General features: G+C 56.0%; 1 protein-coding gene and 1 long non-coding RNA gene across 2 annotated transcripts; one reads left to right on the top strand and one right to left on the bottom strand.

The window, feature by feature from the left end:
* On the top strand, positions 13,501-15,758 carry LOC110257014. Its single transcript, XR_002339153.1, has 2 exons — positions 13,501-15,062; positions 15,094-15,758. It is a non-coding gene; the product is annotated as an uncharacterized LOC110257014 (long non-coding RNA).
* B3GNT7 (UDP-GlcNAc:betaGal beta-1,3-N-acetylglucosaminyltransferase 7) lies at positions 15,371-19,897 on the bottom strand. Its single transcript, XM_003483754.4, has 2 exons — positions 19,809-19,897; positions 15,371-17,718 (listed from the first exon to the last, which is right to left on the bottom strand). Exons 1-2 carry the CDS (start codon positions 19,817-19,819, stop codon positions 16,524-16,526), a joined length of 1,206 nt encoding a protein of 401 aa, XP_003483802.1. The 5' UTR covers positions 19,820-19,897; the 3' UTR covers positions 15,371-16,523.

The raw sequence follows: 24,770 nt of genomic DNA, 5'->3' as shown, positions 1-24,770 counted from the left end.
TGTCAACCTAGAAATTTCCCTGAGCACACGTGTCCAGTATTTGTACTGGGATTTCATTCTGGAGGCCTGAATCCAGGCCCACGTGGTTGAATGCGGTCTCCAGCCCACCCCGCCCTCCCGCCCCCGCCCCCGCCCCCGCCCCGGGGCGGGGGAGGCGGGGCGGGGGGGCTGACATCACACCGGAAGTCACTCTGTTAGGATAAATTGTTCGGTGTGGTCCAGGGGCCCACCATGAATCACAAATAATCTCCTGCTACTTGGGAGACACCAGGGGCTTGGAAGTTACCTCCCAGGAGCCAGGACAAGGGGACCAAGGCCAGATCTTTCTCAGGGGGAGGCCAGATTCCTTAGTACACAGCTCCTGACCTCAGCCTGTGCCCCGCAGGCTGGGCGCACACCCGAATTCTAACTGCACATTCCCCTTTAAAAGTGATCCGACATGTCTCCTCCAGGGTGTGAACTGGCCATGGGGGAAACGCTGAAGCAGGTGACTGGACTCAGGGGCCCGTCCACAGACAGGAAGTGACGTATCTGGCCTCCCATCAACCACCAAGCACTTTCCCGGCCGACCCCACCGGTTCAAGCTCCAGCACAGGTGGTCACTTCCGCACTCTCCTGCCCTTTGCCTCCCCCTACTGGGCACTTAGAGGAAGTGGCTGTCCTGAGCCACCTCCTGCCCAGCCTGAATCCTGCTCCCTGTTGACGGAGCCTGTGCTGCCTCAGAATGAGGAGGACAGCCCAGAGGACGGAGCATGGTTCAGGGTTTCCCAACCCTCCTGGTTGTAGACTGATGGGGGTGCACTCCGATTCGGTGGATTGAGAGTGAATGGGGAAGGGGAACAAGAGACATGAAGTAGATGATGCTCTCAGAGATGGGGGCTCTGAGGGTCAGAGGACAGATGGCCGTAGGTGAAGAGGATCATGGGATCGAAGGAAGGTTTTGTATTTGTTGGTTTGTTTGTTTTGGCTGCACTGCAGTGGCTTGATGTGGCATCTGTGTTCTCAGATCAGAGCTGCAGCAGTGAAAGTGCCCAATCCTAACCACTAGACCACCAGGGAACTCCCTGTTTCTCTTTCTTTCCTTCCCTATTTCTTTTGCCTTTTTAGGGCCGCACCTGCAGCATATGGGAGTTCCCAGGCTAGGGGTCGAATTGGACCTGCAGCTGCTGGCCTACACCACAGTCACAGCAATATGGAATCCAAGCTGCATCTGTGACCTACCCCACAGCTCACGGCAATGCCGGATCCTTAACCCACTGAGCGAGGCCAGGGATCAAACCCGCGTCCTCATGGATAGTAGTTGGGTTTGTTCCTGAGCCACAAAGGGAACTCTGAGTCAGAGGTTTGCAAAGAGTGGAGAAGGTCTCAAATAGGCCAGCGTGTAGGAGACACGGAAATAAACGCAAATGCACAGGAGAACTCAGTACGTGATGAACACAGCACGTAAGACTGCTGGAGGAAAGGGGAATGGGTTGGGGCAACCTGATGAGAGAAAATATTGTACCTCATGCCTTATATTAAAATGAGTTTCAGGGAGTTCCCACTGTGGTTCAGTGGTAACGAACCCAACTACCATCCATGAGGATGTGGGTTTGATACTTGGTCTTGCTCAGTGGGTTAAGGATCTGGCGTTGCCGTAAGCTGTGCTGTAGGTCTCAGATGCGGCTCGATCCCACGTGCTGTGGCCGTGGTGGAGGCCGGCAGCTACAGCTCCTATCTGACCCCTAGCCTGGGGACTTCCATGTGCCACAGGTGCAGGCCCCAAAAATAAAATAAAAAGAGTTTCAGGTAGCTCAAAACTATTGATGTGAAAAGTAAAATATTAAAGTACTAGAAGAAAATATGGGAAATTTGTTTTATAACCTCAAAGTTGAAAAGGACTTTTTTTGGTCTTTTGTCTTTTTTTACGGCCGCACCCGTGGCATATGGAGGTTCCCAGCTAGGGGTCCAATCAGATCTGTCACTGCAGGCCTAAGCCAGAGCCACAGCAACACCAGATCCGAGCCACGTCTGTGACCTACACCACAGCACATGGCAACGCCGGATCCTCCACTCACTGAGCGAGGCCAGGGATGGAACCTGCAACTTCATGGTTCCCAGTCGGATTTGCTTCTGCTGCGCCATGACAGGAACCCCAAAAAGGACTTTCTAAGAATGTCATAGAACCTGAAAGCCACAAAAGAAAAGATGGGCCATTTTAAAATAACTTAATAAAATGAAAATATGACTGCATTATAGAAAAATTATGAACAAAGTTGCAAGATAAATGACACATATTTGCATGGCATAGTAGATAAATATCTTTGGTGAAGACCTACAAATCAATAAGAACAAGAAACAGGAGTTCCCGTCGTGGCGCAGTGGTTAACGAATCCGACTAGGAACCATGAGGTTGCGGGTTCGGTCCCTGCCCTTGCTCAGTGGGTTAACGATCTGGCGTTGCCGTGAGCTGTGGTGTAGGTTGCAGACGCGGCTCGGATCCCGAGTTGCTGTGGCTCTGGCGTAGGCCGGTGGCTACAGCTCCGATTCAACCCCTAGCCTGGGAACCTCCATATGCCACGGGTGCAGCCCTAGAAAAGGCAAAAAGACAAACAAACAAACAAAAAAACAATGCTATGCTCATTTTCCTACCATTAGATGGGCAAAGATCCCCAAGTTTGTGAACTGTTGCAGGTATGTGGGGCCAGGCCTCCCTGCGCGATGCTGTTGACCGTGGCATTTGGCAAATCTCTGCGAAGAGAGCAAATTGGTCGTAGCTCTTATGGGCTGCGTTCTGCCCCCCGCACCAAATTCATATATTAAAATCCTGGAGTTCCCATGGCGGCTCAGCAGACTAAGAACCTGATGAGTATCCATGAGGATGCAGGTTCCATCCCTGGCCTCGATCAGTGGGTTAAGGATCTGCTGTTGCCGAAAGCTGTGGCGTAGGTCAAAGATACGGTTTGGAACGCCCTGTTGCTGTGGCTGTGGTGTAGGCCGGCAGCTGCAGCTCTGATTTGACCCTTAGCCTGGGAACCTCCATATGCCGCGGGTGCAGCTCTTAAAAAAAGAAAAAAAAAAAAAAAAAAAAAAGTCCTAACTGCTAGTACCTGAGAATGTGGCTGTGTGTGGAGACAGGGTCTGCAAAGATGTAATTAGGTTTAAACGAGGTCCTTGGGGTGGGCTCCACTACAAGATGACTAGTGGTCCTTATAAAAAGAGGACATTTGGACACAGACACATACGCGGGAGGACCACGAGGACACAGGGAGAAGACGGCCCCCTATGAACCAAGGAGAGAATCCTCAGAAGAAGTCCTGCTGATTTCTTGCTCTCAGACCTCTGGCCTCCAGACGGGGAGGAAAAAGCTTTCTGTGGCCCTTTGTTAGGGCAGCACTTGCTTATGTTTAAATTGACCATGGTGGCTCAGTGCTAAGGAACCTGACTAGCATCCATGGGAATGCAGGTTCAATCCCTGGCCTCGCTCCGTGGGTTAGGGATCCAGTGTTGCCATGAGCTGTGGTGGAGGTTGCAGACGTGGCTCGGATCCCGAGTTGCTGTGGCTGTGGTGTAGGCCGGCAGTTGCAGCTCCGATTTGACTCCTAACCTGGGAATCTCCATATGCCACAGGTGCGGCCCTTAAGGAAAAAAAAAAAAAAAAGATAAATTGACCTAGAAAGTTCACCTACAGGAATTTATGCTATAGATAGAGTGGCCCATGGGTTCATGAGCACGCACAAGTGTATGAAAGCAGTGCTGTTTGATCAATACTGGTTTAATCAGTCAAGGTTTAATTAGGAAAGCAGAAGCCACTCTAGGTATTTCAAATAGAGGGTGATTCATACCGGGATTTGGACACTGTAGAAGCGTTGGAGGGGCTGGGAGAGGAAAGGACAGGAAAACATGGAGAAGGTGCCACCCGTGAATCCCAGGTACCAACAGGACCAAAGTGGGGGATCCCCAAGAGGACCCCTGGAGCTGCTGGGAGGTGTCACCAAAGATCTCGGCTGCCTCTAGAACTGAAAAGGGGGTTTTGCAAGGGGGACCCCCGAAGCCAAGGAGAGACCCTGGCAGTGGTTTTCACTGCTCACCCATAGCTGCTCCTGGAGAACAGTGGCTTCTATTTCAGCCTCCCAAACCTGGTGAGGGCGCCTCTCCTGGGCGGGAATTAGCCTAGATCAGACCAGAAAGGGATTAATTCAGGGGAGCTGTACGAGGGGATGGAGATGATGTGACATTAAATGATTGATCTAGGGGCGGATGTCACTGTAGAGTGGAACACCAAGCAGTTTTATTCATGGTTTTTTGTTTTTTGTTTTGTCTTTTTTTTTCTATTTCTTTGGGCCGCTCCCTCGGAGGTTCCCAGGCTAGGGGTCGAATCGGAGCTGTAGCCACCAGCCTATGCCAGAGCCACAGCAACGCAGGATCTGAGCTGCGTCTGCAACCTACACCACAACTCACGGCAACGCTGGATCGTTAACCCACTGAGCAAGGGCAGGGATCGAACCCGCAACCTCATGGTTCCTAGTCGGATTCGTTAACCACTGCACCACGACGGGAACTCCACTAGTCGGGTTCTTAACCCACGGAGCCACAACGGGAACTCCAGAAACACCAGGCAATTTTACATGGAAAGTGGCAAGTGTATTCAGGCGGAAGTGGAATAGTTTCTCAGATGCACTTTTAGGTGAAAAAGCAAAACGTGGTGACCCGAATGTGCTTCAATTTGTGTAAAAGACGTAAAGAAGGTGATGGCGCCATATGTGGTTGCATAAATTATCTCAAAAAGCCTCCCTAAGCCGGGTGGCAGCGATGGCCTCAGCGGGCGGGAATGTGGGCGGAGGAGGCAGGGCAGGGAGAGGAACTGCCTTCTCTTTTGTGATTTTGTGCGAGGTGCGTGTACGTGTTCAAAAGGAAGTAAAATAGTTAAAAAGCAAATGACCAAAAAGAGAAACAAAACTTCCTTACAGGATAGAGGGGAACCTGAAAGCCCCCAGCCAGCCCGGAACGGATTTTCCTGGTGGCCCCTCTGCGTAGTTACATGGCTTTTCCTGCCCAAGGACTGTCCCCGCACCAGTGGCCAGAGCGGAGGCCCAGGGAATGTGAGGAAGCCAGGAGAGGGCTCAGGGACAAGCCCAGATCAGGGACAGAGCAGGCCCTGGCCACCTGGATGCCAGCGATCGTCAGCATGGTCCCCAAATGGGGCACAGGGCCAAGAAACCAGCACTTGCAGCAACTCCAGGCGCTTTGAAGAGAGTAGTGGCATCCTCATGGATACTAGTCGGATTCTTAACCTACTGAGCCACAATGGGAACTCCCTATTATTTCACTTTTACTTTTCCCTTTTTCCTCGAATCTTATTCTTGTATATCCCTTAATATTTTCAGACTTTGGGTATTTTAGCTGATGTATTATGTATCCTTTCAGTTTCTGAGTGTCTGGCTTCCTGGGTTGAATTGCTCACCTGGGCCAAGGATCATGGGGTGGCAGGGCTGGAGGACTCGGGGTCTCCAACCTGATACCAGGAGGAAGGGCCTGACCTCAGAGGTCTGGGGATGGGGGCCACAGGCAGTTGCCCCCCCACCTCCCCCCGCCACCCAATTCTTGCCCTCTCTTACCTCCAACTCCTCAGATTTTTCTGCCCCTCCCCAGGGAACCCTGACTCCACATCACCTCCTTGTCCTGTGCCCACTGGCTTTTGAAGCACAAAAGGTTGAAATATGAATATATTTCTATCGAGTGTCTTTCTTTGTGACTTCCTCCGCGCTTTATGCAGAGAACAATGGCATATTCATGGACAGGTCCCACTGTTTCTGTGAGGTCATTATTTTTTTTGCTTTTTGCCCTTTAATTCTCTGGATTTTATTTCGTGATGGGTTCATCTTTGTTACCTTCCAAATAATCACATGTCCTAGAGCTGTTTATTAAAAGAACAATCTCTTGCTCACAAAAATTCCTGTTTTGTTGTATATGACACTCTTGATTCTCCCAGGGTCACGTTCTGAACTATTAAGTATCCTTACTCTGACCATGTGTTGTTATACCAAACAATATTAACTTGACCGCTATGATAGTTAATTTGTAATGGGTTTTTCAAGTGGTAAAACCAGTTTCTTTCTTTTTCAAATGTTCTTTCTTTCTTTTTTATTTTTAGGGCAGTACCTGTGGCATAGGGAACTTCCCAGGCTAGGGGTGGATGGCAGCTACAGCAATGCCAAATCAGAACCACATCTGCGACCTACACCACAGCTCATGGCAATGCCGGATCCCCAAACGACTGATGGAGGCCAGGGATCAAACCCACATCCTCGTGGATATTAGTCGGGTTTGTTACTGCTGAACCACAGTGGGAACTCCCTCAAATATTCTTTTTTTTTTTTTTTTTTGTCTTTTTAGGGCCGCACCTACAGCAGATGGAGGTTCTCAGGCTAGGGTCGAATCGGAGCTATACCTGCCAGCCTACCCCACAGCCACAGCAACGCCAGATCTGAGCCACGCCTGTGACCTACACCACAGCTCACGGCAATGCCAGCTCCTTAACCCACTGAGCAAGGCCGGGGATCGAACCTGCAACCTCATGGTTCCTAGTCGGATTTGTTTCTGCTGCGCCACGAGGGACCTCCTCAAATGTTCTTGATTGATTATTCTTTCAGATGGCTTTTAAACGCTTTGTCATATGCACACACACACACGCACACAAAGTAAAAAAGAATTTTAGATAGAATTGTATTAAAACTTAAACATTAATATTCAGACTTTCATTCCGAAACATGTTGCTTAAATGTTCTGTACTGCAAAGAAAATGTGTTTATGTTTCTTCATATACTTATGATGAAGATATTCCTAGTTTTTGGGTGATGTTCCAATATACTTTCAACAATCAAAGGCGTTCCCATCACAGTCCAGCAGAAACGGATCTGACTAGTATCCGTGAGGACGCAGGTTCTATTCCTGGCCTCGCTCAGTGAGTTAAGGATCTGGCGTTGCCATGAGCTGTGGTGTAGGTCACAGATGCAGCTCGGATCTGGCATTGCTGTAGCTGTTGCATAGGCCAGTGGCTACAGCTCCTATTTAACCCCTAGCCCATGGGAACCTCCGTATGCCTCGGGTGTAGGCCCGAAAAAGACAAATGAATGAATAAATAAAGAGTGGAAATTTTTTTTTTTTTTTTGTCTTTTTGCCTTTCCTAGGGCCACTCCCGCGGCATATGGAGTTTCCCAGGCTAGGGGTCGAATCAGAGCTGTAGCTGCCGGCCTACACCACAGCCACAGCAACGCGGCATCCAAGCCATGTCTGCCACCTACACCACAGCTCACGGCAACACCGGATCCTTAACCCACTGAGCAAGGCCAGGGATCAAACCTGCAACCTCATGGTTCCTAGTCAGATTCATTAACCACTGAGCCACGACTGGAACTCCATAAATGATGGAAATTTTAAGAGCCAAGTCAAACTAGCCATCCCGTACCATTTACAATAGCATCAAATATTTTAAAAGGTTTACATATTAATTTGACAAAAGATTTGCAAGACATGTACACTGAAAAAAAAAAAAAATTGCTGAGAGAACGTAAATGGATATACCCACAAACACACAGGCACATACGTACGTATTCATACAGCCTTCAGAGATGGATCACATGACTCAACCTGACCTCAGTTCTCCTCAGTATTGATCCACACATGCAGTGTAGTCGCAATCAAAACCAGCAGGCTTTGCTGTAGACACTGGCAAACTGATTTGATGCATATATGGAAATGCAAAAGACGTGGAAACACCAAGGCAACTTTGAAAAAAAAAAAAAAACAAACAAAGTTCAAGGACTTGCATTACCTGATGTTATAAAACTATAGAAATCAAGATACTGTGTAATGGTATGGAGTTCCCATCGTGGCGCCGTGGTTAACGAATCCGACTAGGAACCATGAGGTTGCAGTTCGATCCCTGGCCTCGCTCAGTGGGTTAAGGATCCGGCATTGCCATGAGCTGTGGTGTAGGTCGCAGACGTGGCTCGGATCTGGCATTGCTGTGGCTCTGGTGTAGGCCAGTGGCTACAGCTCTGGTTAGACCCCTGGCCTGGGAACCTCTATATGCCGCAAGAGTGGCCCTAGAAATAAGGCAAAAAGACAAAAAGACAAAAACAAAAAACAAAACTATTCTAGTTCGATTAAGTAGTATGTCAAAGACTTTCTGGGAGTTCCCTTGTGGCACAGAGGGTTAAGAATCTGGCATTGTCACTGCAGTGGCTCAGGTAGCTGCTGTGGCATGGGTTCCATCCCTGGCCCAGGAACTTCCACATGCTGCGGGTGTGCCTCCCTCCCCTCTCAAAAAAAAAAAAAAGACTCTTCCTACTTTTGCGTTTTGGCAACACCTAATATTCTTATCTTTTTGTTGTTGTTGTTGTTTGTTTAAGGCGACAGCTGTGGCATGTGGAGGTTCCCAGGCTAGGGGTCTAATCAGAGCTGCAGCTGCCAGCCTACACCACAGCCACAGCAACGCCAGATCCGAGCCGAATCTATGACATACACCACAGCTCAGGCAATGCCGCATCCTTAACCCCCGAGCGAGTCCAGGGATGGAACCCACGTCCTCATGGATCCTCGTCGGGTTTGTTACCCCTGAGTCACAACGGGAACTCCCTCCTATCATTTTTTGCTTCTTTGTTTTTAAAAATCATCTCTGGAGTTTCCATTGGCTTAGCAGGTTAAGGACCTGATGTCTCTGTGAGGATGTGGGCTCAATCCCTGGCCTTGCTCAGTAGGTTAAGGATCCAGCATTGCTGCAAGCTGCAGCATAGGTCACAGAGGCGGCTCATACCTGGTGTGGCTGTGGCTGTGGCACAGGCCTACAGCTGCAGCTCCGATTGGGCCCCCGGCCCAAGAACTTCCATATGCTGCAGGTGCAGCTGTAAAAAGGCAAATAGTCGTCTCTACTTACTACAGCACAGTTCTATAGGCCAGAGGGTGAGCACAGCGTGGCTGGGTCCTCTGCTCAAACTGCAATCGATCGAGGGATTGGCTGGCTACATTCCAGTTATTGGCAGAATTCAGTTCCTGGCAGGCATAGGCCTGGAGGTCCCACTTCTGGCTGGCTGCCAACCAGGGCCGGCTCTCTGCCTCTAGAAGCTGCCTTCACTCTTTGGCACCTGGCCCCCCTCCATCTTCAAGTCAGCTATTGTATGTGGAATCCTTATCCTGCTTTGAGTCTCTTGCTGGTAGGAGAAAGCTCTCTGCTTCCAGGGGATCTAATCATGGGATTAGATCCAGATAATCTCCTATTTTAAGGTCAACTGTGGCATATCATGCATCATAATTATAGGAACAATGCCTCATCAGGTGCAAAGGTTTCAGGGAGCAGCTGGGACATCTTTGGGGGCTGCAGAATGGATATGTCTTTATTATACAAAATACATTTTATCAGTAACTCTCTTTTTTAAGGGCTAAAGAACATCGGTTTGGAGCTCCCACTGCAGCTCAGCGATAAGAAACCCGACTAGCATCCATGAGGACATGGGTTTGATCCCTCACCTCGCTCAGTGGGTTAAGGATCGGGCATTGCTGTGAGCTGCGGTGTAGACTGGCAGCTGCAGCTCCCTAGCGTGGGAAATTTCACATGTCTTGGGTGTGGCCCTAAAAAGACACCCCCGCCCCCGCAAAAAAGCACATAGGTTCGAATTACATAAAGCAAATCTAGCAAGAAATATTTGACTAGTTCTGGCTGGAAGTGCTAGGCTACCTGATTGGAATCTGGCCTTTCAACTAGCAGCTGGCTTTAGCTAACTGCAGGCAGCAATGATGGATGGTCAGCTGTTTGTAGACCTGCCTCAAAATTTTCCAGGCCATTCGCACAGGTTCAGTGTGGCGGTGGACATGCAGCTTTTGCAACCTGGCTGCCTCAGTGCAGACCTCAAGCCATCTCTCACAGCCAGGTGGCTCTGGCTGCTCTGTCTCCATCCTGGATGAGCAGCTGCACGAGACCAACGTTGAAGGTGGCTGCCCTTGGCCTTTCACTCATGTGAGCCACCAAATCACTTGTAAAGTTTCCACCAGCTTGAACTGAATTTTATTTGCAATCAAACTTATCCTAAGCAATGTTGGCTGTACATTAGCTTTTATAGAGAATGGGTTACTGTAGTATTTGTTTCCAGAGCTTAGATAGTAAACAATTGCAAGGATAGCAAATGTTTGCAGCCATCTAAGGCCTGCCTTCTGTCCTCAGAAGACCTCCGAGGTGCTGGCCAAGGTGATACTGTCAAGAGGCTGCACTCTGCTCCTTGGTGGGGAGAAAAAGAATCATTCCTCCTTCTCCTCGCAGATGCCCCTGAGGCGGCCCCCAGGGGCTCACAGCCACCTCACTCCCTCCAAGGCCACCACACGTGTCCGAATACCGGCCCACGCCTATCTCCTAAACTTTACCCCCTCAACTAAGTGATGGACGCTCCTGGTCCAAAGCCTCTTTATCCAGATAAGCCTGAAGAAAAGGATAAACCCCCTGGAATCCCACTACGAGGAAACAGTGCCCATCAAACAGTTTGGTGCGGAGATCTCCAGCCTTTCTGAGGCACGCGTGCCCTGGGGTACCGCGGAGACCTCGGGGGCCAAGTATTCCCAGTTACAGATTCACATAAGCGCTCTAATCGGCCCTCCCCTCATTGTCACGATGTCCAGCGTGGCCGGCGGGGGGCGCTCCCCGCCCTCTCCTGGGATTGCCCGGGCTCCACGGACGCCTCGGGCCCCGCCCCGCGTCCTGGATCTCCGCCGCCGGGGCCCCGCCTCGCCCCCCACCCGCCGCTGCGGAGCCGGCGCAGGGGGTCTGCGGGCCACCCTGCGCCCCCCGCCCCCGCCTACGGCCCCGGCGCTGGTCAGCAGGTAGGTCTCGCTGGGAGGTGCCGCGCTCCCCACCTCCCTCCCAGGCCCCGGGATCAGGTGGATTCCACCACCACCCACCCCCTGCCTCCCCCACTTGCGACGGCAAAGCGCGATCGTCCCCACTAAAGCCTGGGTGGTTCGGCGGTGGCTTCTTGTCCGGATCCCGGGCTGGGCCGACCGCTCCCCCCCCCCACCCCACGCACGCACCCTCCAGCAACTCCTTCCTGGGAGATTACAAACCCCTGGGGGTCCTGTCCAGCCTGGGGCGGAGGCAGGAATTCCGGGCATTCCTGTTAGATTCGACATCAGAGAAAAACAAAGTGCGAGGAGATTCCTGACCGGTCACCTGCTGCCCTGCTGGGTCCCCTGGGCAGCCGTTTAAAACACCTAGATTAGCGCCCACCCCCGAGGGGTCGGATATTACCGGCCTGGGTTGGAGGCCTGGACGCAAGTGGTTTTTTTTCCCCCCAAAGCTCCCCCTACCCCAGGGCTTTTCCGATGAGCAGCGGGGCTGAAACTCTCCGAAAAGGATTAGGGCCTGGGAAGTGTCAAATGTATTCCAAGGTGCAAGTTTTGTATCAGAAATAATATGCAAAATTGATTTTACTCCCTAATGTGTCTGTGTTCGTTTTACTATAAAAGCAATAGTAAAAGACAGTATTCAGAAAAAGAAACTCCTAACTCCTACAGATATAAAAATGAACACAGGGTCAAGATTCGATAATCACAGGCAACTTGACGAAAAGCACACATTTGCATGGGGTGAAGGCAAAACTGGTTTTTCCACAGGGGGGAGGTAAGCGGATGGACGCTCTTTGGCACTGGACAAGGGCTTCCTGCGATTAAAAACAATTATAATGTCTTTCTTTTACCTTTTTTTAATATGGAAGTACAGCTGATTTGCAAAGGTGGGTTAATTTCAGGAAATTACAGCCACGGGATTCAGCGATACATCTGTATCTATTCGTTTTCAGATTCTTTTCCATTATGTTATTACAAGTGATTACTGTCCCTAGTGCTATACAGCAGGTCCTTGTTATTTGATGTATTATGGTGTGTAGATATTAACCCCAAACTCCCAGTTTATCTCACCTCTCCTTCCTGTGATTTTAAAAAAAGCGCAATAGCTCAAAGACCATGAACTGGGCTAGAAGCAGCCGGCTGGGGGGTCGTGCCTTAACCAATGCATAGTGTTCGCTGAAACAGAAATGTTTTTTCAATGTTTTAAGAAACTCTCTGGAAATTGGTTTTTCTTACAGTGCTCGTAACCCTGCTGGGCTCCCCCATACCCCCAAATACTCCTCCATTTCCAGTCACTCAGGGAACAAGCACATTTTTCTGCTCTTTGGGCTTTTGGGCCAAACCCCACGAAGTTACTGGAAAAAGGGAGGCGTTGAAGCTTTTGGGAGACTGCAGGGTGAGGGGGTAGGAGCAGAGACCTGAGTTCAAGTCGTGCCCTGTCACACAAGAGCTGTGGGACCCTTGATCTGGGAGCCTCCACTGCTTCACTTGGCTGTGGCGTGTAACACTGTTCCAGAAGCTTCCTTCCCCGCTCCTTCTCAGCTTAGGTGGATGGAGTAATTCACCTCAGAACAGGCTTTCTTTGTTGAGGACAGGGTTCGTTGAGTGGTCTTTAGTTATGTAAATGTGGCCGAGTGGGCACCCATTGCTAGACAGGACCTTCTGTGGCCCGACAAAGCTACCTGTGGCGCGGCCCCTCGGAATGCAGAGCTGGTGGCAGGCGAGGACGGGAACCCTCTGCGGTTCCGGCTCAGGGCCTTTGGGGAGGAAAGGCCTTGAGACCCATCTTACCCCCTCCACCTGTTCCCGGGATCTGACTGGCGCTGGACTAAAGTAGTTCCTGGGGACAACCTGAGTGAGTTTGTGGGGTCCCCCCCGAAGCCAGGATCACGGACTGGCACTCTCAGGACCCAGCACCCCTAGCTTGCATCTCCGGCTCTCTGGGGAAGGAGGGCCGGGCTTGTGAGGGTGATTAAGAGAATCGCTGTGTCTGCAGCCTGTGCCAGGAAGATGGCACCTAAGAATCCTCTGGACTGTAGGGGATCGGGGGCCGGGGGGGGATGGGACGTGATCACCATGTCACTGCAGTGGGGGGGAGAGGCAGTAGCTGAGCAGGTGGCTCAGGCTTTCCAGGGAACACACTTTGGACCAGGGAAGCCCCTGAGGTTCCAGACAGTTTAGGAGTGAGTGGGCTCCGAAAGGAAGAGGTAGGATTTTGTAGGGAGGAAAGATAGTTTTCCCTCTACCCTTGGAAGTTCTTGGCTGAGACCACCCCCTCCCCCGGCCCCTGATAATAAAATTCAGATTAATAAGAGAAAAACACACAGAAGTTTCATCACGCACATACCTCCCGTGTGTATGGAAGATACCCAGGAAAATGCCGAGATGGCCCAAGCTACCACTTTAAATACCATCTTCGGCTAAAGTCTAAAGAAAGATGTGGATTTCCTGCCGTGGCGCAGCGAAAATGAATCTGACTAGGAACCATGAGGTTGCGGGTTCAATCCTTGGCCTCGCTCAGTGGGTTAAGGATCTGGCATTGCTGTGAGCTGTGGTGTAGGTCGCAGACGCGGCTCGGATCTGGTGTTGCTGTGACAGTGGTGTAGGCTGGCGGTTCTAGCTCCCATAAGACCCCTAGCCTGGGAACCTCCATATGCTGCAGGTGCGGCCCTTAAAAAAAAAGAAAAAAAAGACAAAAACAAAAAACAAAATAAAGAAAGATGTTGAGGGAACATCTGACACCCTACCCGGCCCTCCCATCTCTAGCACTGTCCACGTCAGGCAGCCGGCTGCTCTGATGCCTCCACTTTTTTGCACTTCTGTGCTGCTGTGTGTGTGTCCCTGGCCTGGCCTGTCCCTCTGTCTCTTCCACCACAGGCACTGCTCACGCCTCCTTTAAGACGCAGGTGCACTGTCCGGCCCAGGGCTGGAGCCTGCTCCCCACTCTGTGCTGGGGGTTCTGTAACATGGGCGCTCAGATAGGCTCGCTGCTTTTCCTCCCTCCCCTCTGCTGTGCTAAGGCTGGTGCCCCGCCCCTTTCCCAGCCCTCTCTGCCAGCCCAGCCAGGGCCCCGAGATCTGAAACGGGGTCACGAGCAAAGGCCCCCATGGGGCAGAGGCTGAGGGAGCTCTCATGCTGCTTCCACTGAGAGCTGCCTGCCCATGGGGCCCCGGCTGCACACAGAGCGAGCTCAGAAGAAGGGGCCTGTATCCAGGGCACCTGCTCCTGTCCCGCTGCTCTCAGGATCAAGTCTGAACACCCCTCTGCAACACAGAAAACCTGAGATCCCCAGCAGCCTTCCCCTCTCACACCCCTGCTCTACCACGGACCTGTCCCTTGCCCATGGAGGAACTCCTGTCTGTTTCTGTCTGCATCCACCTTCCGCCCCTACCCAGCATCCTTCAGGGCAGCTGAGCACAGGTTCTATCTCTGGCCCTTCCCTGGGCCCTGGGTCCAGTGGCCCCTCCACCTCTGTCTTCTGGGTGTCCATCCTTTGTTCTTGCCCTGCTGGACTGAGCTTTGGGCAGGCAGAGGTCCCACTACCCCCCCCCCCCGCCCCCCGCTTCAGCCCCTGGCTTCAGAGGGTGAGGGATGAAAAATAGGGCTGGCGACCTGTGCAGTCACAGGCCCCCTCTCAGAAGGGCCCTGTGCCTAGTTGAACTCTCTGCTGTGATCATCTTGACAATCTTTTTATTTTGCTTTTTAGGGCGGCACCTGCAGCATATGGAAGTTTCCAGGCCCGGGGTCGAATCAGAGCTGCAGCTGCCAGCCTGTGCCACAGCCACAGCGACGCAGGATCCAAGCTCCATCGGTGAACTATACTGCAGCTGACAGCAACACTGGATCTGTAATGCACTGAGCGAGGCCAGGGATCGAACCCACATCCTCATGGATAGTAGTTGGGTTTGTAAGCTGCGGAGCCACAATGGGAACTCCCATCTTAACATTCTAAAGATGCGTCATATGAGGATCCAGCCATTCTCTCACTCACCTGGAGAGACCTAGCATGGACATTAATAAGTAAGTGACTCTTTCAGGACATCTGACCCACTGGGAGGGGTCGGCTTGCCCACTTCAGCCCCAGTGCGCCTTCTCTTGGGGGTGGCTGTCCTCCCCACGCGGTTCGGGACAAGGTTCCCAACACCGGCCCCCAGAGAGCTGCCGTTGCAGTGTCCGCCTTATCCATGCTCCAGGTCTTTCTGGTCCGCCTTATCCATGCTCCAGGCTGACTGAAAGAGCATCGGGAAGCCCACCAACCCCTGCACACCCCCTGCCCCCCCACCCTAGTCACTGGAACACCAGCCTCAGGGGCAGCTCTGGCCTGGCCCTTGTGGCCTTGCCTTCCATCCTGGCACTCACCTCCCTCTAAAGCCCTTCAAAGGGTCCTTGTGTTACCCACTAGGCAAGAACAAGGAACAAGCTGTATCCTCAGAAATCTCTAGCAACCTCGGCCCCAGACAGGCCCTCTGATGGAAATAGCATTAGGGGCTTTCACACCAGGAAAAAAACCAGTCCCCTTTTATTGAGAAAATAGACTCGATCCCTCAATCTTTTCCCAGGTGACTCGACTGTGATACCAGGTGGCATCCTTCTGCAGCCACCCCCAAGGACCCCTGAACCTGAGCGGGGCAGATGCTGGTCGGCTCAGGGCCTGGAGAAGTGGGCGTGCAGGTCGGGCAGGGTTCTAGAGGGGGGGCTGTGAAGGGCATGGGGGCACCTGGGTGGAGGTGGGACCGGGGCGGGAGGGGTGGGGGGGCAAGAGTGGCTGTGGCGGGTGGCATCTGGCTGAAATGAGGGAAGGGTGGGGGTAGGGGGAGAAGGGCCACCATCTCCCGAGGCCTGGTACCTTCTCCCTACAAATTCTTCATAAATAAAACTTCACAGTAATAGAGGAATGTCCACTTCCAGGGTCAAACCGGCTGCTTTCTGGCTGGGGAGCCAGGCCTCATGGGGTGCAGGAGAGCCCTCGGCTGGGGCTGGTCGGGCAGCACCGTGACTGCCGGGGCCAGAGCGCTGCTCTTGGGCCCCCGCATCAGGGCGGAGGGTGGGGGCTACAGTCCATCCAGAGCTTCTGAGGATTGCTGAGGTAGTCAGAGCGGCCGGTCGTGCTTCCAGACGGAGCCGATGGAGCATCAGAGGACACGGCTGGTCAGGGGGGAGGCCTGTGAGCCTGCACAGGGTCGAGCTCCTGAAAGGGTGGCTTGGGCCCGTGGGGGGACCGAGGCATTTTCACAGGAGGAGAATCTCTGTGAAGACAGGAGGGCAGCCGCAGACCCATCCAGGGCCAGGCCCAGCCCAGGTACCTGAGCACGGGGTTCCTTCAGGGGCCTCCGAGGGAGCCAGGCCGCGGACTCAGGTGAGGGCTGCCAGTGGCCAGGGGCCTCGCTCCCCAGGGGACCTTCTTCAGTCTGGCAGCCCCAAAGGTTCCTGGGCCTCAGCTTCACTCTCTGGAGCGTGTCCACCGGCGGGGGGTGGGGGGGACCCTCCTTCCGGCTCCCGACCCCGCTACCACACCCATGGGCACAGAAGGCCCAACCCTCCACCTCCCCGCGGGGGGACCAAAGGCTGCGCCCTGGCGTTGCAGCTGCAGCCCCAGGGCTTCCGGGGCTCAAGGGCACGCGGCCTGGCCTATCCTGGCATCCCGCCTCCTGGGGTCAGAGCACCTGGAGCTTGCGGGAGCAGGTGAGATTGCCGTGCACCAGCCGCCACATGGCCAGCAGCTCAGTGGGCAGCAGCTTGTGCACGACGAGCATGGAGCGGAAAAAGCAGGGCTCCTTGTTCATGCGGCTGTTGCGGTTCCTCGAGATGCCGAATGTCTTGAAGCCCTCGTGGGCCGTGGGCCGCACGCCCAGCACCTCCAGGCACATGCCCAGGAAGACGTCGTCGATGGGATAAAGCTCCAGGGTGTCGCAGGCGTGGCGCAGGCGCCGGGCCAGGCCCCCGGCCATCAGGAAGCCCCCTCCGCCTGCGTAGGGCGGGTAGCTGGCCTGGCTGTACAGGATCCCGGGGATGTAATATTTGTTATCCTTCTTGCGGATGGGCCGCGCGTGCTGTAGGACGTCGCCCACAAACAGGTCTTCCTGGGGCCGCCGGTCGGCCAGGAATTCCAGCAGGTTCGTGGGGTTGACAAAGACGTCGTCGTCGCCCTTGAAGATGAAGGGGACACTGGGGCAGTAGATGTCAAGCCACTTGAGGAAGTGGATCTCTTTGAGGGTCAGGTTGAAGAAGCTGTCGAGAAAGTCCCACTGCAGGATGTCGCCATAGATGCGGTCCTCGTAGGCCAGCAGCTGCTGGTAGTGGGCCCGCTCCTCCTGCTTGGAGGCTGTGCCCAGCAGGAAGAGGGTGCGCACGGCGCCGAGGCCCCGGCCCGCCGACGCCCGCTCGCGGCCCCAGGTCTGGCGGATGGCCTCGCGGCGGTCGTGCTGCGTGATGACGGATTTGACCACCACCAGCAGGTAGACGCCGCGCTCGCACTTCTCCGGATGGTTCAGCAGCATGGGGAAGTACCGGCAGTGACGGTAGAACAGAAACTGCTGGAAGTGTGGCTCCAGGCCCTGGAACCAGGGCTGCTGGGTCAAGTTGATGTTGGCTGAGCAGTTTGTGGTGGTCACGTCCCAGGCCTGGGGCCCCCGGGAAACCATGGGTGTTGGGGTGACCACATCCTTTGGGTTCTTCCAGAAGCTGTCAGGGTTCACCAGGTGTCCGCTCGGTTTCTGGGTCTTCTGGAGCCCGAGGGTGGGTGGCGGGGGCTCCTGCAGAAACTGGCTGGGAGTCAGGCTGCGCTGGAATACTGTCACGGCCACGAGCAGGGCCAGGGCCAGGCACACACTCTTGTAGACGGTTCTCTTCCTGGGGGTGGGGGTGAGGGTGGGGGAGAGGAGAGGAGGGCACAGAGGAGAGGGGAAAAGATGAGTCCCCTGGTACAGAGCTGCAGTCTCAGATGGGCAAGCGGACCCTGGACCCAGACTCAAGTCCCGGGGCCCCTGGGAGGTCAGAGGAAGGTCCCGCTTCCTCTCCCACCCTGACCTCCTCCTCCAGGACCAGGGGAGCCACACAGCGCAGAGCTGAAGGACAAGCGCTGTGGAGTCAGGCTGCTGGGATCCAGACCTTGGTCCGGCTACTTACAAGCTAAATTGAGAGGCTCTCCCATAACCTCTCCACGCCGTGACCTCTGCTTTCCCGAGATGAGGATAACAATTAGAGGGCTGTCTGCGGTGCCTGGCACGCGGTGGGTGTGGAGTCAGGGGAATGATGCGAATCCACAAGGATGACCTCTGCTCAGCTCCCCACCCTCCGCAAAGCACCGCGTTTGTTTTGTGCAAACCTGGTGAGCCATGGAGGTGAGCCACTGGGAGGGGCAGAGACAACGCCTGCTCAAAAAAATGTGGGGGACACTGGGGAGCAGGCTCTGACTTGGGACCTGAAGAAGCCTGTCCCATGTCCTTCGCCTACATCCATTTGACCCGACAAAAAAGAACAGCCCTCAGAAGTTCCCCTGTTGCACAGAGAGTAAAGGATTCAGCATTGCCACAGCTGTGGCACAGGTCGCAGCTGCAGTGGGAGTTCGATCCCTGGCTGGGGAACTTCCACATGCCGAGAGCGTGGGGGAAATAAAAACAAAAACAAAAACAAAAACAAAAAAACCCCACAGCCCTCAGGGCTGACAGAGGCCTGAAAATGGGCTGGGCCTCTCCTCTCATGTCCCTTGTCCCCTTACCCCCAGTCTGGACCCCACTAGGAGAGGCGAAGTCCCCCAGCTCTGCTGCCTTGGGAGGGGCACAGTTGGAACCCATTCTCCAGGGACCCTCATGCCGAGGTAACCCCACCGCCCTCCTCTCGGAAGCAGAAATCAGAATTTTTTTTTGTCAGGAGTGCTGCCGAGACTGGGTCCCTGAGTCCTAGACACTGAACTCCTGGACCCCAGGACCCTCTGTCCTCAGCTCACACTCTGGGGGTGGCCAGGCCACTTGCCCTGGTCACTCTTGTGGAGACACGGCAGCTGGGGGCGCCAGGGAAAGGGCAAAAGCCAGAAAAGTGCGGCTTCGCAGGGCCAGGCCAGCAAGGAGGTGGCCCTGAGCAGGGCAGACTCGGGGCCATGGGAAGGGCTGCAAGGTGCTAAGACAGGGACCCTGTGAAGCGGCCTGGGGGCTGGTCGAAGATGCAGGCACCCAGGGCCAGTGAAGGCTGAGCCCCCTGGAAATGACATTTTCCCCCGGGGTCCCAAGGTTTCCTGTGTACAGAGTTGGAGGGGAGACATCACCTTAGGTGCTGAGGTGGGGGCGTGACCCCACCCCCTCCGGGAGAGAGGTCTCCTGCCCTGGAGGTTTCTGCTGAAGTCCCCCACACCCTGGCTCCGGTGAAGCGGGACTGGTGCAAGTCCAGCAGGGGTCACCCCAGCGTGGGGCGGGGGGAGCACGGGGGGGACGAGGCGTCCCCTCCACCCCCAGGCCCTTCCACTTGCACCTCCCCACTCCCTGAGTAGGAAAAAAGCCCCCAAGGGGAGGGGAGGAGAGGGGGAGAGGCAGGCGGAGGCCCGAGCTCCCCAAGAGGAAGGAGAGCCACTCGATGGGTAGAGGCCGGGGGCCGCCCAGGACACAGGAGGCCCTCGGAATGGATGAGACCCAGCTGCCGGCGAGATCGTGCGTCCCCTACTCCCCGGGTTCGAGGGGGATGTGGATGCCGCGGGGCAGGGGGGCCGCCGGGGAGGGCTGAGAGCACCGGTCCCGCGGTCCCCGGTCGCCGACCGGCCGGTCCAGGCGCCGCGCACGGCCGGGCATCTTCGGCCACCGCCGCGCCGGCACATCTGTGCCCGGGAAACTGAGGCCAGCCCCGGGGACACCCAGGGCAGCATCCCCCCCGTGGGCCCCCGGCCTCGGGAGGCGAAGCCCGGGGTCCCCGCGCCCCCAGCCCAGGCTCCCCGGCCCGACGACCCCACTCACCACAGAGACATGGCGGCCCAGGCCGGGGCGGCGGCGGAGCGGGGCGCGCGGGTCGCAGCTCTGGGCGCCGCGGCTCGGGGACGGCGGGCGGGGACCCGGACCGGGACGGGGGCGGGCGGGGGCGGAGGCCCGGCCGCGCCCCCGCCGCAGCTTTCCTCTTCCCCGCGGCCGGAGGAGGGGCCGGGAGGGTAGGCGGCGGCCCAGGTGCCTTAACCCCTTCGGCGCCCCCGGCCCTCCCTCCCCGCGGCCGCGCGCCCAGCCGTCGGCACCGCGCGGGGCGGCGATTGCCCATGTCCCGGAGGTGCCAGCCGGGCCCGGGGAGCGCGCGGAGCCGCCCAGGGTCCCCCAGCCGGAGCGCGATCGGAGGAGTCGGAACTTGGGCGCCCACGAGAATCTCCCCGCCCCCGGGGCCGCGGCTTCCCCCGCCGAGTTCCCCTGGGGTTTCGGCCCCTCGGGATGCGTGGGAACCTGGACCCCACCCACCTCCAAGCTCGCCGAGCGCTCGGGGCCCCGCCGTTTCCCTCTGGCCCCGGGCGGACTTTTTCTGGGTGAGGGAGGCAGAGGCGGACGGGGCTTCCTGCCCCCAGCCCGTTTCCCTCTGCCCGCTCCCTTTCCCCCCTCCCAGGCCGGCCGCCCTCGGCCAGCTACCCAGGGCTGGGTCTGCGGACGACAGGGACTGGGGCTGGGAGAGGAGCTCCAGGAGAGCTCAGGACGAGGCTGGGCTGCCCGAGGGGGCACCCAGGCCCCGGCTGCAGCTCTGAAGCCCTCTCTGAACCCGCCGGGCAGCGGCCCTCTCCATTTCTGGGCTCTTTCTGCCTCTGAAGAGTCCCTCTTCCTCTCCAAGGGGACCACAGATCTGCCGGCCCAAGCTTCCTGGTCATCTCTTAACAAGTATTTCACTCTTTTGTCTCCAAGACTTTATTTTGTTTTTAGGGCACCTGCAACATATGGAAGTTCCTAGGCTAGGGGTCAAATTGAATCTGCAGCTGCCTGCCTACGCCACAACCACGAGGGATCCAAGTCACATCCGAGGCCTACACGACAGCTTTTGGCAATGCGATCCTTAACCCACCCAGTGGTGCCAGGGATGGAACCTGCACCCTGGTGGGTACTAGGCTGGTCTCGCTGAGCCACAATGGCAGCTTCCATCCCTACGCCTTTATGAATTTCTCTGTGTGTGCCATGCCCAGCTACTTCTAGGCAGTGAGGTGCACAAAGACCTAGAACTGTTTTCGGCCCAGGTGGGGTGCTGGGTGTTCCATCCGGGTGACTTCCAGAATCCTCTAACAGGGAAAGACCTCTGAGAAGCCTGTGGCTGCACTGATGGCTGTTCTAGCCGTGTTCCGTCACTAAGCTTACACAGGACCTCAAAAATGCCATAGTAGTGAAACAGAAGCATTTTCCAGTCCCATAAATAACAGCTAACATTCATCAAGCAGCGCAATATGCAAAGCATAGTTCCAGGCCCATGCGTGAATGACTCACTTAATTCTAGAGGCTGTTATTATTACCACTCTAAAGAGGAGGAAGTGGAGATGTCTGCCCAATGAGCCAGATCGCATAGTAAGCAAACCCAGGAGGGCTGCCTGGCTCTGGAGACGGACCCTTTGCCCTTCACCCAGGGAGAGCAGCGACAGGGAGTTCCGGGAGGCCCCCAGGTGCAGTCAGAGGCAGGTGGTAGGAAGCCTGGGGGTCCTCTTGCCTAGCTGGTTCCCAGACCCCTGAGGCTGGGGTGAGGAGCCCTTTCCTTAAGCCTCAAGGGGCTGTTGCGGGGAGAGGAGAAACCCAACGTGTGTTCGAATTTTCCACGATGTTGCAAGCTTGGGAACGTGAAGGGGCCTTCCAGGCAGAATTCCAGAGGAGAACCCTGGGGCCAGCACCCTTAGTCATAACCCCTCCCAAGTATCCCAGCAGGAGGAAGGGCTGACCTGCAGCCCAAAGCCCCCCTTGGCCTGGCTACGTGCTGCTGAGGGCCAACGCCCCCCACATTGCCCCACAGGGCACCAGATACTTCACGCCACTGCCTAGGCTCCTGAGTTCTGCTCTGCCCTGCAATTGTGGCCTTGAGGAAGGGCTGGTGCCGGCCTGGCTGAGAACGTGCCCCCCCCCTTCCGCCAGCCCTGACCTCTCACCCGGAAGCTGTAGGCTCTCTTTAGGAGCCTGGTGAGGGGCAGTCATGGGGATCCCCGGGAGAGGGTTTTGAGCCCAGTTTGGGGGACTGGAGGGGCACAGTTGGGTCTGCCCTTCCTGGTTGTCATTCGGGGCCGGTGACTTATCCCCTTGAGACCTCAGTTTCCTGCAGCATCGTGTTACCTTCGTGAGGCGACACATGTGAAGCACACACGGTAGCTCCCACGTGGTGGCATCATGACCGACTGGCAGCTGTGAACATTACTGTTGTTAATATTTGACCCAACCCATAAGGCCCCAGGACCCACCAGGGCTCAACTAGGTGGTGCCGGGCGGGGGGGGGGCCCTGTGGGAGTGGGGGGGTGGGGGGAGCCACCACTAAAGCCAACTGATGGTTTGCCAGTGGAATCTGGTCCATTGAGAGCAACAGCGTGTCATCAGGGATTCATTTGATCTGTGCTAGGTGGAACGCAGACTGGGAAAAGGCTGACAATTAAATACTCAGTCCCTGACTCTGGGGTGGGGGTGGGGGGCTGGGAGCCCAGCCAGGCCCTGGTCAGCTTTCACTGTCAGGCTGACAGGCTGCCCCCGAGGCCATCGGGCCTGTCCCTGTTGGGGGAAGGGGTAGGGGGGGATGCGCTGGCGCTCACCCAGCCTGGCCCACTTCACCTGTCCCTCTGGGCAGAGCCCCAGCAGATTCCTGCCGCTGGTCTCTGGTCTCCAGCCGCATGGAGGTGGTGGAGCAAGGCCCCTGAGGAGGCGGAGGTCAGTCTGCAGATGGAATCTGTCACCTGCCCCACAGCCCTGGCTGAAGTCACAGGGAAGCTGGCCGTGGGGGGTGGCGGGGCGGGGGTGGGGTGTTTGTGGGCGGCCCTGGCCGGAGGCTGGCAAGTGGGAGGAGCTGTTTGCTGGGGCCTGCAGTCCCAAGCCTGGTGGAAGGGGGTTAGGTGTCCCCGTCACACAGGCATCCTCAGCTCCCCTCGTTCTGCCTTTAAGAGGGAGCTCAGGGAGCCCCACCTGGGAGAACCCTGAGACCACCCCTCTTCTTCCCCAACACCGTTCCCTTAATCGCTCTTCTCTCCCCCTCCCCCCATCCTGGCTTCCTCGGTCCTGTTCCCTTCCCCCACCCCCCTTCCCATTTTCTTTCATATCAGCCCCCAGCTCCCCTCTGGAATCCGGCTGGCTTCCCTTGAGGAGGAGAGCACAGGGCCAGGGGTCTGCTGAGCCCTCAGATATGGGGGAGGGGGCCTCTGCAGGACAGGGCTGTGCCCTGGGTCAGGCCCTGGCCAGACAAGAGGCGCGGCGCGAGGACAGGGGCTGGGCGGAGGCTGCAGGGTGGAGAGCGGCCCTGGCCTTGGTCACCTCAGGGCCGCGGTGTGGCGTGACTGTGTGAATTTAGACACACTTGAGTGTTTAAAGATGCTGAAGCAGGAGTCTGCTTCCCAGGGGCAGCCACAGCCCGGGTTTCAAGGATGGCCACCTACACTTTACTGCAGGGTCTCTTATGTAGCCCTGGAGAGCCGGAAGCCAGCGCGCTTTAGTGAAGCTGTGTGCCTGGCAAGAAAGAACCTGCACAGGCCCCTCTGCCTGAGCCCGAACCCAGCCGAGCAGTGGCCTAGGCCCAGAACTTTCTCTGATTAGTCCTGGGTCCCGTCACACAATGATCGGACGAGAGGGTCCGTCAGTCCTGGGTCCAGGGGGCCTTGAATCCGCCCTGGGCAGTGGTGGGAGCTCCGCCTCTGTGCTTCTCGGTAGGTAGCAGACGCTTTAAGTGGAGCAGCACGGATTTCACGGTCACACACGCCGTGTCCAGGAGCTCTGGGGTGAGGCACACTCACCTGCCTCTGGTCCTCGAGACCAGCCAGATCCGAGACCAGCCAGATCCGATCCGCAGCAGAAACCAGACCCACCCTGCAGGGCGCCCTGGGAGGGGTGGCCCAGTCAAGGGGGCAGTGCATGAACTGGAACTGGAGGACCCCCCCGCCAGCCTTCGTCCGGGGAACAGGCAAACTCTCTCCCCCCTGCAGGCTTCCAGGGGAACAAGTTTCCTGTGGGTGAGCCCTCCCTTTAAAGAATGAGAGAAAGAGGAGGAAGTGGAGAAGGAGCCAGTGGAGACAAGGGAGAGGGGAACGGGGTGGGGAGGGCTGGGGAGGGAGCGGCGTGCTGGGAGGAAGGCCGAGTTTTCAAGCATAGGTGGTCTGGTTTGGAGTCGAGGTCACCTCGCCCAAGGGAAGAAGAGCCAAAGAGAAGCCCAGATCACAGGAGGGGTCCTGTGGACCCCTTGCAGGGTCCCCATGGGAGCAACACGACGGGCAACGCCACTGTTGCCAGGGGAACCACAGGATGTGCTTTTTCGGCCACATCCTGATAGAGCTGCTGGGGACATGGCTGGGATTGTCAGTGTCAGAAAGCGAGACACGTGGACAAGGAGACATCTCGACAAGGCTCTTGGTTTCTGCAGAAGGGCGTGGGTACTCAAAAAAAAAAAAAAAAAAAAAAAAGCACACACAAAGAAAAGACCTGCTGAATTGATCCCTAACGCAGGGGATGGACCTGACCCCTTCCCTTGGGTCAGGCCAGGGCACACCTTCTTCTCAGTTGGCTCATTTGAAACACATTGTTACTGGGAGGAGAGGGAAAGAGGCGGGGGTGGCGGGAGGACGTTTCAGGAGGACGTTTCAGCCGAAACCCGAGCAAAAGGAATTCTCCGAGATCTTCCTTGATAGAAGAGGCATATGTCTCTTTCCACCGAGCCAAGACAGGCCTGCCCCCAAGAAGGCGACGCTGCCCATAACCAGCGAGGATGCTTCAGAGTCACGAGTCCACGGCCTG

The sequence above is a fragment of the Sus scrofa genome, chromosome 15 (genome assembly GCF_000003025.6).
Source record: "Sus scrofa isolate TJ Tabasco breed Duroc chromosome 15, Sscrofa11.1, whole genome shotgun sequence".
NCBI lineage: Eukaryota > Metazoa > Chordata > Mammalia > Artiodactyla > Suidae > Sus > Sus scrofa.
Note: the sequence above shows the minus strand (reverse complement) of the source record. Positions and strands in the feature narration are given on the sequence as shown.